Genomic DNA, 14,431 nt, shown 5'->3' on the forward strand with positions numbered 1-14,431 from the left:
ACCTAGTAGCATTAATTGTATTGTGTGCAATAACATGCCCGTCCAGGAAAATATCTCCTATTGGTGTGCCCATAATGTGCGCTGTACCAGTTGTTCTTGGGTAAAAGGTAGCCAAGGGTTATGGGTTAGTGGTATGGCTGAGGAGTAAAGTAACCCACCATCTAAATATCTTCAGAGCTTTGCCAACGCCCAGCTAATAGAGGACAGTGTATGAGTATCTGCAGGGTCTTGTAAGAGACCCAATGGCAGGACAGATAGGTGTGTGGTGTACCTCGCTTGGTCTCGTTCTAGTTTCAATTATGGTAGTCGGACATCTGTGTAGTATCAGTAATAGGAGAAGTGACATTGTGCCACCAGAGAGTACAATTGTAAATCCGGCACGCCAAAGCTTCCCCTTTCATACGGAAGCATCAGAATCTCCCATCAGATTCTGGGTTGCTGACCAACCCAGATCAAGCAAAGCAGGAGGTTCTGCATAGTTGCGAATAAACTGTTAGTTGAAGGGAAGGATTGGTACCTTCATAAACAAATCTAAAAAACGAGTGAGGACTACCATTTTAATAATGGCAGTGTGTCCAGCCATAGATGACCGTAATTTAATCCAATGTGAATCTGGGTGGTAAGCTTATCAACCGCAGGGCCATAGTTCAGGAGAATCACCATTTCATTTTGTGTAAGAAGAATAATACTCAAGTATTTGGGGGAGTCATCACACCAGGTTAGGAGGTAGTCCTGCTCACAAGGCACTGTGGCATCAGTGAGCAGAAAAAAATCTGATTTATTCCAGTTTATAGAGAATCTAGAGGGGACCCAAATCTGACAATTTTGTGAATAATAGGGGTCTGCTCTCTGACATAACAAATAAACATCCCCGTGCATACAGACTAGGAGCAGTCCAAGCTGGAACCATAGACCACGGTGCAGATGACGCTCCTGCAACTGTCTTACCAAGGGGTCTAAAGCGATTAGGAAAAACAGGGATGAGAAGGGGCAGCTCTGGCGAATCCCCCTAGTCACCGCATATGGGTCTGTAATTCAATCATTCACCTTCAATCGAGCCTTAGGGTCAGTATATAGGACCATAACCAGATCTAGAAATCCACGAGGGAGACACAATTTTATTAGTGCCACCTTCAAAAACAGCCACTCCAGTGAATCAAATGCCTTCTCCAGGTTGAGAAAGGTGACCGCCTCCAGGAGATCAGGGGAGATGTGATTCAGTACAGCGCAAATGGTGCGGAGGTTGAGGGTGGTTGACCAATGTGGAATGAATCCAGTTTGTATGGGCAATATGATTTGTTCCAGCAAAAGAGCAAGTCACAAGGCGATCACTTTGGCCAGAATATGATCATGGTTAAGGAGGGAGAGGGTTCTGTAAAACGTGCATAGATGCAGTTTCTTACACTGCTTGAGCACTAGTGTTACCACTGCCTCTTTAAGGGTAGGGAGGAAAGGACACAGTATCAAAGAACTCTGCATATACCTCCAAGCGGTGGGGAGCTTGAGCATGTTTATAAGCTTTTTAAAAGCTACCCGTAAGACCATCTAGAACTGGGGCCTTAGAGCCACTCAATACATCTAACGCCTGAATAATTTCATCACAGGTTATGGGTGCCACCAGAAACTGCTGATGACCTTCTGTCACCCAGCCCATTGCTACTTCCGCTAAGTATGCAGAGAATGCAGCAGTGTCCTCCACAGCTTGTGCAGTGTACAGCAGTTGGTAATACTGTGTAAATTCTTTAGGTATACTATTATTGTCAGACACAGTCGTTCACTCATCAGTGAGAAGTTCAGACACATATTTATGAAGTGGGTTTGGGCATACAGTTGTGCCAGCATGCACTACGAGCTCTCACCCTCGCCATATCTATGCACACATTTCCCAAGGCAGGCCACCTCATGCTCCGCAAGATCCCTAAACTCATCCAAGAGAATTGAACGTCGGTGAAGACCGGTATCCTGCCCCTGTCAAACTGAACAATGGTCAATATCCAGTAGCTCTCATTATAAGCAGGACAAATTATTACAGATGCTTTTGATTCCCGCATGTTTGGCGACGCCTACGCCGCAGATGTTAGCTTTGACTGCCTCCCAAAGGGTAGCGTCTGTGTAGACTGACCCACTATTGAGCGTAAAGTATTTCGTTATGGCATTGCGCACTCCCGATCAGAAAGCCATGTCATGTAGAGTGTTGCAAGGAATCGCCACTGTTTCGTAAACCCACCCTTGTATGGGATCTTTAGCAGTATCTTAACTGGAGTGTGATCTTAAAGTGACACAGAGCAGGGGAGATGTGCTACATCAGCCAGCCACAGGATCACACTTCGGGACAAGAACCAGCAATCTATTCAAGTCCAGACACCATCGGGCACAGAGTAGAATATGTAATCCGTAATGTTAGCATGTCAGGTCCACCACACGTCAGCTGAAGGGTGCCTACAATATCTTGGAATACATGCAGTGCGTGGGTTTATCACTGACACGCCGGTGGAGTCCAATGCAGGATTATTTGCCATGTTGAGGGCACCACCTAGGAGTACCAGGTCAGCCTCCGACCGTACCATTATCGCAGATTGTCCATGATAAAAAGTGGAGGAGTCTAGGTTAGGAGCTTTAACATTACCTGTTAAAGATGCCAGAGACAAATACACATTTTCCCTCTTTATCTGTAAATCTGCTGTAACACGTGAAGGGGGCACTTTTATGTATCAGGGTACAAACCCTGCAGAAGTAAGAGCTATGGTAAGAGAAATAGCAGTTGTCACCCCATGCAGACATGAATGTGCAAATATCTCTGGGGAAGATATGCGTCTTCCGAAGGAACCCCAGCTTAACATCATGCCAGGCCAGATATAAGAGCACCTGTTTACTCTTCTGGTCCCTCCAGATGTTCCAAGTTAGGCACGCCAGTTCCGCCTTGAGCAGCCCCCCATAGTCTGGGGCCCGATTAAATAAGAGTATAATGGATAGTAGTTTTGGTGTGTGCAGCAAAGGTGACATGTTGTAGTCCAACAGTATACAAACAATCAAGCAAAACCAAAACTCAGCAATATCAACCCACTTCCTACCCACACCAGAGTTAAGAACATCTGGTGAATCCCAATCAAACAAAGATACATCCCAATTTCAAACAGTACAGTGTACACCTCGGTAGCTGATGCCCTTCTGAACTAAGGTATTTAACAGTGAGAGAAAGTTGGATAATAGGAAACCAGTGCAATATTGGTCCAGGTGAGGCTCAAAAGGGACAGTGTGTAGGGAGAAAACAGCATAATCGTTCTATCTGCACCGTAGTGGTACAGAGAGCTACAAGCAGACATCGCCTAATGTTGTGGGTCATGGAGTGCAGCAGGAGTGCGATTGGGAATGGTGTGACGGGGGTCTATCCTCCTCACCATGGCGTTTACAGAACAAGACAGAATCTGCAGGAGTGGCGAAGATCCAGTGTTGTCCATTCACCTCTACTCAGAGACAGGCCGTGTACAGAAGTCTAGATTTGAGTCTCTGCTTCCGCAAGGTGTTTTTACAGCAGAAAATGGACGCCTTGACTCCTGGACAGCAACAGTGAAGTCTGGAAATGGGGGCAAGGTCCAGCCCTGATACTGCAGGATGCCCCGCTCCAGGGTCAGTCACAACGTTGTATTTCTGTCCCTGTAGTTTACCAAAAAAGCTATAATTGGGCAGGGCAGTGCTCCGGGTGGAGGGCGCAGAGATCTGTGGGCCCGCTCCACAACAAATGTATTTGTGAAGCCCTGCCTGCAAAGGGGTCAGTAAATAGACACTCAAAGATGTTGGGACAGCCCATGTTCGTGGTCTCAGCCACCCCCACTATCCGGAGATTATTGAGGCGGGTTCTTGCGCCAAGGTCTTCATTCTTGGCCACCTTTGATTTTAGCAGTTTCTCCACTGTCTCTAGGCGTTTTGTAACATTTGTGGCATCATACTCCATTTTGGAAATTCACTGTTCCGCACCACCCAGTCTGACAGTATATCGATCTATTTGCTCACCCATGTGGTCCAGTCTCAATCAATTAATCAATCAGTCAGTTTTTGTAATACGAAACTACTCACCAGGTAGGGTCTCAAGGCACTGGGGGGAGACTGGGCCTCATCCGAAGAGCCAAGTCTTGAGGTTCTTCCTGAAGATGGTGAGAGATGGGCTTTGTCTGCGGTGTGTGGACCGGTTGTTCCAGCTGCGAGGTAGGTGAAAGACCTTCCTCTGCCGGTGGTTTTCCGTAGGCGTGGGATGGTGGCTAGTGACTGCTGGGCAGAGCGGAGGGGTCTGGCAGGGTTATGGAAGGAGATGCAGTGGTTCAAGTAGGCTGGTCCGATGTTGTGAATGGCCTTGTAGGTGTGGGTGAATAGTTGAAAGATGTTTCGTTTCTCCACCGGGAGCCAGTGGAGGGTCCTGAGAGATATGTTCCTGGTGAGGGAGGTTCAGGACATGTCTGGAAACGGCATTGTGGATGAGCTGCAGTTTCCGGATGTTTTTTGTTTTGGTGCCCGTGTAGAGTGCATTGCCGTAGTCAAGCTTGCTTGTGAATAAGGCATGGGTGACTGTCTTGTGGCAGTCGACTGGAAACCATTTGAAGATTTTGCGGAGATGGTGGAGGGTGTACCAGCAGGAGGAGGTGATCACATTTGCCTGTTGCATCATTGATAGGGAAGAGTCGAGGATGATTCTTGGGTTGTGGGCATGGTCAGTCAGAGAAGGCGGGCGCTGAACGATGTGGGCCACCAGGAGTCGTCCCAGGCTGAAGTGGAGTTTTCCATAGATGATGAGCTCGGTCTTGTCCGAGATGAGCTTGAGGCAATTCTCTCATCCAGGTGGCGACGGGTTCCATTCCTGTGTGGAAGTTCCTCCTGGCCTCGTCTGGGTCTTCAGTGAGGGATATGGTGTGTTGATATCATTGGCGTAAGACATGATGTTCAATCCGTGGCCTTTGACGATGGCTGCAAGCGGGGCCATGTAGAGGTTGAAGAGAGTTGGGCTCAGGGAGGATCCCCGAGGAAATATGCAGCTGACTTCTGTTGGTTTGGATGTGAAGGTTGGGAGCCTGACTCTGTGTTCTTCCGGAGAGGAAGGAGTGGATCCACTGCAAGGCTTTTCTGCGGATTCCTGAGTTGTGGAGTCTAGTGCATAAGGTGCTGTGGGAAACCGTGTCGAAGGTTGCTGATAGGTCAAGGAGTATGAGTGTTGCGGTGTAGCTGCGGTCGAGGAGTGTGCGGATGTTGCCAGTGGCTGCAAGAAGAGCTGTCTCTGTGCTGTGGTTGCTGCGCAAGCCAGACTGGGAGGTGCCCAGTGAGTGGTTGTCTTCGATGAATTGCTGCAGCTGGTTGTTGATAGCCTTTTCCAGTACTTTGGCCAAGTAGGGTAACAGTGAGATGGGCCGGAAATACTTTAGCTCTGATGGGTCGGCCGAGGGTTTCTTCAGGAGGGGGCGTGCCTCGGCGTGTTTCCAGTCTTTGGAGAAGGTGGCTGTGTTGATAGAGTAGTTCAATGCCTTGTGGAGCTCGGGGCGATGGATGTGCTGGCTCTGTTTTAAATGTAGTGGAGGCAGGGGTCTGTTGGAGCTCCGGAGTAAGTGCTGTACATGATGCTTTCAGTTTCTTCATTGGTGAGAGTGGACCAGCTGTGGATGGTATGGGTGGGTTCTGAGGGGTTGGGTCGGTCGAAGGTTTTGATGCAGGGTGGGTTCTCTGGGGGGGAAGCTGTCATAGATGTCCTGGTAGAAGGTAGCCAGTTTGTCGCAGAGGTCTTGCGATGGGGGTGGGGGAGAGATGGGGTGCTGGTGGCTTCAGAGGGAGGAATTGGTGAATTCATTCATCATTATGAAGAGCTCGATCGTGTTGTGCGTGGAGGAGTTGATGCCTTCATGGAGCGTGTTTTTTTTTGTGTGTTGTTGATGCGTCGGTGGTGGGTGGCAGTGGCAGCTCTGAAGGAGGCGAGGTCTTCACTGATTTTGCTGTTTCTCCATATCTTGTCTAGGCACCTGCAGGTGTGCTTGGATTCTTGGAGTTTGGTGATGAACCAGCTGGATTTTCTTGGGATGCGCTTGACTGAAGTTGATCGGAGGGGGGCTAAGGCGTCAGCACATTCGGGAGTTGAGGTTGCGTGCTGCAGTGTTTACTTCGTCAGGTGGAGGCAGGGGTGATTTGGCAAGTGTCATGGTGAGTTGCTCATCGGTGATTTTGTTCCATTTCCTGTGGCCACAGGGGCAGCGGCGCCGTGGGAGGGAGAAAGGGGCGAAAGAGGAGAAGGAGACAGAAAAGGAGGAAAGGTGGAAAATAAAACAAAAAAAAGGAAAAATGCAGCACGACAAAGCAGAGGTGGAGGCAGGAGTAAAGAGTGAAGTAAGGAGAGGAAGAGAGAGAGAGAGAGAGAGAGAGAGAGAGAGAGAGAGAGAGAGAGAGAGAGAGAGAGAGAGAGAGAGAGAGAGAGAGAGAGAGAGAGAGAGACTAGTGATACTAACTTGTAGGAGGCCACTAGGCCACCAGGGATGAGACGCAGGCAGGAGCCTGCAGGTGGAGGAGGGCCTCGAACTGAGAGTCAGCAGGCTCTCAGTTCGATCCGGTGGCAGAGACAGCAGCAGCAGTAACAGTAACAGCAGGAGGAGTTGGGGAGGGCAACAGACGCTGACCAAAGGTCAGAGGAGTCTCCCAAAAGTCTGCTTGTGAGGGTGTCAAAGTAGGCATCAATAGATTTGAACCCGGGTGTAATTCTGCCATTATAGCAGCAGTGCAGTCCAATGGCGCTGCCATGTTGTCCTCAGATTGGCCCTCTTCTGCGTCCTAAAGGGAGTGCTGATGCATCACATTTCCGGGCCGCTCTAAGATAAGTTTTTTGTTGTTGTGGGTCGCCGCGCGGTGAGAGCTGGAGAGACCAGGCAGCCAAAGGTACTGCAGTCTGGGCGCTAGAGCAGAGCTCGCAAAGCTGTAGGAGGGAAGTAAATCAGAGATGGCAATAAGATCAATAGACCAGCCCAGTATCAAGATGTAGGATGAGGGACAAACAGGTCATGCAACTGAGAGCACAAGGCCCGCCAGCCGCACACCGCCCCTGCAATGACAGAGTCCTGCAATGTGACGGTAGGGATGATGTATTGAGGGTCCCCCAAACTCACTGTGTACGGCCTGTTCCTCGCTGTACATCAGGTTTTGTCAGGTGGTCAGTGGGCCCAGCGATGATACATATCTCCTCTCAGTGGTCCTCGCGCGCCCTGGCACGTCCTGATGATCGAGATCGCAAGTGAGGCCTGACATCATTAGGGAAGGGGCCACAACACTGCGCACAACCCCCGCTCTCTGTGAGGCCCTCCAGCAACAGGTAATCCAGGCCAAATGCAGCACACCCCATAGTGCCCTCCAAGGAAGCCTCAGATGTGGGTGAGGCACTCTGCATGGTTATGCCGTGCAGCAGCCTAGGCCCGCTCAGCCACAGCACTCTGCAGCAGAAGGGCGCCCCTAGGCGGACCAGCTCACCCGGGTAATATTCACAAGAGCAGGAGGGGCGGGGCGGAAAAACTAGGCCAGGCAAGCATCCTGCAGGGCTCGGTAATCCCCATCCTCAGGCTCACCCATGGCCTCTGTCGCCACTGGGCCTCCGAGACCGTGCCGGGCCACAAAAGCCCACCTCCCCAACTCATTCCCCTCAACCAGGTGTTCATCAGCAGAAAGTCAGTCAGCCGGGACCAAAAGCTTAGGTTGCTGCCCTCTCACAAACACGTCTGCAGCATGAGGATGGGGTTGCACAGTGATAAAACCAACTGTTTCGGACATACAGCTCTGGAGCTTCACTGCCGTGGAGCCATCTTGAATGCTGGCATGGCCAAGCCCCACCCCGCATTAGCAGGTGTCTTAAAATGAGATGAACACTGACAAGTATAAGCCATGTGTGTTGCAAACTCGTGAAGCCTGAACAAAGAAAGTGAGATCTGCTTAATACCATTTCTTGAAATAAGGTTTTAAGCAGTGTGAAGCCAAGCTAACCAAAGTTGTGTTACAGGTCTAGTGCACAGACATCATATGGAGGGGTAGAATTGACTAGGCTTACAGACTACTTGGTTGACCATAGAAAGAGGTTTAAACATATAGCTTCCTTTCAAAGGTGAATCTACCTGGGCGCAAGCAGGAATTGCCTTGGAGCTCCATACTCACCAAATTCCTCCCCACAGCCACCTGTTTCCTGGAAAGCCAAAATAGGTATATTCTCTGTTGCTCCAAATCATGTCTTTAGCTGGGAATCACAATCTATCCTGATCCACACCATCAGCTCTTTATGGAACCTACGACCTGCAATTCTCTGCAGGGAAACTGCACTACAGGGAATATGGACCTTGCCCTTGCCCTCATTAGCTGGGTCCTCTTGTCAGGGAAGACAAAAAAAACAGCCATTAGCAGGAAATGCTCGTAGACCCAAAGCCCTCCTCATTAGCATTGTCCTCATAGGAAACCCAAAGGTGACTATAGCAGTCCCTCATCTAAAGAAACATCTTTCATATTCCTTCCCAAATCAAACCATGGCTGTGCTCACTAGCACCTCAGAGTGCTGAGATCCCTCTCTTAGAACAGACCAAGGCTGTTTTCCCGTCCCAACATTCCTTTTGCCTCAGATAATGACATGCTACTCATGTCCAAGAGCTATACGTCTATTCTTACTAAACCAGTTATTTTTAGATAGAATCTTTCTCCAAATATAATACATAAACACTGTTTCATTCTCATTTTTAAATTCTTATTGTGCTGCCACCTTAGCCCTAGTTTGGTTCCAAGTTAATGCTAGCTAGAATTGTCTATGCGTTCAGCTCAATGCAGTGCCCTCCTATAGCTGCCATCGTCCAGGATCTGATGTAACATTGGCAAAAATGTGAGTGATGCTCTGTTAAGCTGCTTAGGACATTGTAAACCTTTCTTCGTTCAGCGGAAGGGAAGATGAGGGGAGTAGGGCAGGGGAGGCTCGGATGAGGAGCTGGATATGGAATTTATGTTGTTTATCTTTTCAATCCAGTCATATTCAGGGCTTCAATTCATTCTTTTTTATTTATGAGTTGCATTTCCATTTTCATGTCAGTGAATATGGATGTCAGCATAGTGCACTAATCCTGTTAATTGCAACAAAGGCGTCAGAAGAACGATGGAACCCGTGTATAAAAAAATCAATTTGGTCCTCGTAAAATAAACTAACTGAATTCTCCCATCAAGCCAATTTTCTACCACTCTGCTCAATTTTTGTCAAACAGGCCCTGGAATCAGACACATGACAATATCAACCACAAGATGGCTGGCATCTGCCACAAAGTGGTTCTAATGAAAACCTAATGGCAACTCAAAGATGGGCACTATCTGCTAAAACAGTCACATCTTGCCTACTAACCACAAAACCGCTCCTGCCAGCCATGAGAACGGAGTTACAGGGCTCTAACTTTCTGCTAGTTAATCCGGCCTACAAAGAAAAAGCGAACAGACAGGAATTCCTGGCGAAACGTGGGAAAAGGGAACCTGGGACACAACTAGACTCACACTTTATGGGGGGGGCGCTAAGATTTTGAGTTGCAGGGGCAGAGTAATTTTCGGAGCCCATGACAAAATTACTCATTGGCGATAGCAATTTAACACTGTTAAATGTTGCATTTTAATGCAAGTTGGGGCCCTTTTGCTTGAGCCTCGGCATAAACAGGCAAATGTTTAACAATTGCTCCTTCACATTATGTTAACAAGCACACAATACTTTTAAAACATTGGCAGGATAGGATGTCAGTACACAAGACAAACAATCTTGCTGTCATGGGCAGGATGCCTACTGTTCAGGCACCGTTAGCACAACTAGATGCAGAAGCTGCAACGTTTGGTACTGCACACTAACCTAGGTTCCAGCTCCTCAGATATTCTCGGTTTTCATACTCCCATGGCCTAAAATGCAACATAAATTTGAAAAGATGTTGGCAGTACAGCAACACGAAACACCAAAACCAATTGGTAAGTGTAAGTGTCCATGGTGCTGTCACAGCAAAGATCAGCTACCCAAAACTGCAACATAACAATGAACATTAGAAGGAACAGAATATAAAAGAATAACAATCTTTGTGAAAATATCTACCAACAGAATTTTTGTTTTCAAGGTCTGTCCTTGATAACCTTTCTTTCTGCCTATGACCTCCTCAAACCTGGCATTTCTAACTCTGATTGTCTCTGTCCTCCTAGCAGCTCAACTCTCCCTCCCCCTTTAGTCTGTTTGCCCCCAAAAATGTCTCAGGTAGTATCAGGAGAGGTCCCATTGTTGACACTCTGGAGAAGATGAACAGTCTCCAAGCTCTCAGCAGCTCTCACTACTTGCCTTGGTACACAGTGCACTATGCTCTAGATCGGCCACTTTACACACATATATATTTGCACTCTTATGCTCCACATTATTACTTCTCCCTCCCAGCCTACTTCTTAGTGGTTAGAGGCCTAAGGCAGTGTACCTATGAGCCACTGTTTCGTCTGTCTTTGGAAAGACTTCTTCACCTGCAAGTCTCCTTTCTCATTTCCTTTAGTGTTTCTCCTCATTTCCTCTCTCCTCGGTCCACTTTTCTGTTTCTTTTGCCCCCTGTAGGCAGTGCTTCGAGGTCCATTTATATCAGCACTTTCTTTCCTCTTGCACCTTTCTGTACCTCACCACGAAGTCCTCTAAACGTGCTGCCCTGTCACCTGGCACTTCTTCTCCAAAAATAACTTTAAAGAAAAGGTTTCTGGGAGACTGGATTGCAATTCGGTGCTATAGCTGACCCACTCAACAATATCAGAAATGAAGCCAACTTCAATATCCCAAGACATCAATCAGCTCAACAGACCCTGGTCTTCATTGGCTTCCTGTAGACTAGAGTGTGAAGTTTAAGGCACTATGTATAAAACATACATAGCAAAAGGCCTGCCTTTATTACAACCTCTAAAATCACCTTATGCCCCAGGTAGAACCCTAAGGTCAACCAAGGCTTGACTGGAGGGAGTCATCCATATCTGGAGAATGAGAAGTAGAGGGCGCCCCTTTATTTAAATTGCGGCTAAACTGTGGAACTCTGCCCCATACTGTGAAGCTTATGGATAACAAGCTTTTATTTAGGAAGCACCTGAAAACTTGTCTGTTTGGCAAATAGCCTATTCTACTGTTGCTTCTAATGTCACGTAATGTTGGTTAGAATAGCAGATGTTAGCGCTGGGAGGCCTTCGAGTAGCCATGCGCTTTGCAAATGTGCATTGACTAGAACAGAATAGAATACAGGGGTGTAGGTTTGTCTGTCACCTTGCCTGCTGCCACCAGGTAGGTAGGTGCTGCTCAGACTCCTGGTCTTACAGAGCCAGTGACAGCTCATCAGCAGTCACTTTAAAACTGCATGGCATATGATGGGGCTTCCAGGCCAGTGATGTCTCCAAGTGGACTGGATATTTCTACAGCAGTGCTATTCCTGTGACCCTGCCTTTTGTTGTGTTTTTTTTCTGTTGTTTAGAGGAACAAAGCACCACTGTTGGTAGGTGAACATTTTTGAGAGTTTTTCTCTTTTGTTACAAAAAAAATCACACATATTAGTAGAGTGTAAGTTGAACCCCTAGTCTGTTCATGCTACTGAATGGTAATAGTTCCTCAGCTCAATGGTACTCATTTTATGGACCTCAGAAGAATGAAAATCTATATGAACCTATGTGGAATCGAACATGTGACTATGGGAGGCAATTGCAGACTCTTGGAGTAGGCACATGAAATCCTTAAACCACCAGTTTAACAGAACTGTAACTATCACGCATGCTCTGATCAGATTCTGTGTTCAGACACTGAAGTGACACAGAAACAGTAGAGCGTTTCGCTGTTTCTGCTGTTCATCTCTGCAAAATTGCTGATTAAAAAAAAAAAGCAACAGCAGGGGAAGGACAGGCTGGGTACAAGGATGGCTACATTCTATTGGTGCTGTGGACTGGCACCCTGTTTTGTTGGTGGTACACGTCCTCAGAGCAGCCTGTGACCGCCACGGGGCTCTCTGCAGAGACTCCTAACAGACCATACAAACCTTTGTAAACCTTGCTGACCTCTGACACTCTCCACAGCCTACTCTGCAGTGACACCTGATGCACATTGAAAACCTAACATACTCAGTAAAACTACATGCCTTGGACAAACTCTGCAAAGTATCTAAGCCACAAAACATTCTGCAAATCTCACCAACCTAAAAAACAAAGTAACTCTCATTGTGCACGCAATATATTGCAAGCATGCACAACAAACAAGGTACAATGCAACAAAAGCAGTAACCTTCATTTTTAATGGCAGCAATAAAGACCAGCTTGAAAGCCCTAGTGTACTAATGAGGGCAAGAAAGAAAACGTTCTAGCTATAATAGAGTGCAATGTTTTAAACAGTCAGCGTGTTTTATGTATCTCAGGCTGAGGCGAGTGACCTGAATCTGTGAACTGCACAAGGAGGAGGGAGCAGTCTTGGGTGCTCTGGGCTTGCTGGAACATGGGCCTAGGAACTGCGAATAGGTAAAATGCAAGCTTCAAGTGCCCACCTTTGGCTGTTTGTATGTGTGTTCTGCAGCGACAGCAGTGTTTAGTTGCATCTGCATGTTCAGTAGAAGGCAGCAAAGTACCTTTAGATCAGATAGGACTGCAACCCTTGCCCAGTGAGCCCAGCCTCTGGCAAATGCTCGATTTTGAATGCCTCCCGTAAAAAGCATTTGCACTGCAATGGGTCTCGCACTTGCTCGAGTGAGAGCTACTGGCACTGTAAATTCCTAACTGGACTTTTATTGCCTAATAAATTGAAAATGAAGTGTAAAACATTAGTTGACATTAGCAAGCCAATTCAAAGTGCCATGGCCACCATGCGCAGGAACGAGAGACACAAAGGGAAAAAGAAGTTTGCTCACAGTCAAACATATTGGCAATCGTGCAATTATGAATGTAACAGGGGCAGTCTGCAAGGCGATAACAAAATCGCCCAAGGCGGGAGAAAAGTAAAGCATTTAACAATAAAAAGTGATTTTTGAAAGGCAAGCCCACAAACGTGTGGAAGTGCTGGGCGTGAGGTGGGTGTGGTTAAAAGCCCACAATTCCTACAACAGGTCAAAGCTCTTGCGTGCTCGACCTAAAAAGGTACACTTTTGCAGCAGCGAGCTCAACGGTTTTATTGATATGGAATAAAAATAAAAATAAAGAGTAAAAGGGGTTGATGTCTGTCCTTGAAATGCTTCAGAGGAACCAGACCAGGAGGAGACCCAGCAGAGACACCTCTGTATTCCAATTCATATAAAAGACTTTGAGGAAACATATTTTAAAAAATGGCAAGCATGTTTTTTTGCTTTTTATTTGGGGCTCTCTATGGAGTTAGAATCAACGGGTGCTACTTTGAGGGCATATGGATAACACATTTTCCAATTCATGCTTTAGAAACTATAATCAAACTTGAAAAATAATTGTGTGTGTGTGTGTTTATTCATCTCCTCAATAAACTGACGGATAAAGAAAACTGGTTGAGTGTCACTGTTTTTCAAAAGGGCCATGTGAAGTCCTCTTGCTTGATTAAAAAATAGGAATTTGAGAACAATCACGAAGTATTTCTTTAGAACTCTTGAGAAGGACAGACGACTCTGGGATTTAAAATGTTATCTCTAAAAAGCATGCAATAATACAAAAGTATGGAGGTGCAAATGTCAAATGTTTCTGAGAATGGAAAGCGCTATCTGTGTCCTCACCTGGGGTCTCCACTCGTTGATAATGGTATGGATTTACACACACTTCGTCTTTCTTCATGTTGAAGGCATACTCGCATAATTCCACAGCTCGCAGCTCGTGATGGCTGTGGAGGTCTGGCCATCGCCAGAGCCGGCAGTATATTACATGAGGCAAGCCCTTTCGGTGCGAGACCTGTAGACGCCCATCTAGCGACCTATTAAAAATTCAAAATGGGAAATAAATGTTTTTGAGTAAGAGAGCAAACAACTACTTTATCTACAGATTCATATAAGAAGACCACAGGTTTTTAAAATGGCGACACTGGTAATTTTATACTTTATATATACACTTTATATCGGATTACTATTGGGAAATGCAGATTCTCAAATACTGCCAATTTTAGCCATGTAAGTCAATACAGAGCAGGACACAAAATTCTATTTGTCTTGTACACTGCACAATATATCATTCCTGATACCTGAGGGTGTTTAATATCGAAAAGAGGAGAGCAGGTACAGACTTGGGGTACTTCAGACAAGTAGGGGTCTCTGTGAACAGTGATGACCACATAAGTAAGGTGATCTCTGTTCCACTGCTGCAGTCGCTATGCCCATCCAAGTAGAATGGTCAACTTTGTTAAAAAAGAGAGCATGGCAATCCAGCATGTCAACACTGCAAATTCAAACCAGCTCGTCTAGAACGTCTAGAACGTCTCAGGCTGCAC

General features: G+C 46.7%; 1 protein-coding gene across 1 annotated transcript in view; it reads right to left on the minus strand.

Annotated features, from left to right (window-relative positions):
- Window positions 1-14,431, minus strand: part of SMAD3 (SMAD family member 3) — a 419,114-nt gene that overhangs the window by 202,690 nt on the left and 201,993 nt on the right. The window contains exon 2 of the mRNA XM_069222869.1: window positions 13,728-13,921. Within this exon, the coding sequence (XP_069078970.1) occupies window positions 13,728-13,921 (194 nt within the window). The remainder of the gene's footprint in view (window positions 1-13,727; window positions 13,922-14,431) is intronic.

The sequence above is a fragment of the Pleurodeles waltl genome, chromosome 3_1 (assembly GCF_031143425.1).
Source record: "Pleurodeles waltl isolate 20211129_DDA chromosome 3_1, aPleWal1.hap1.20221129, whole genome shotgun sequence".
Lineage (NCBI taxonomy): Eukaryota > Metazoa > Chordata > Amphibia > Caudata > Salamandridae > Pleurodeles > Pleurodeles waltl.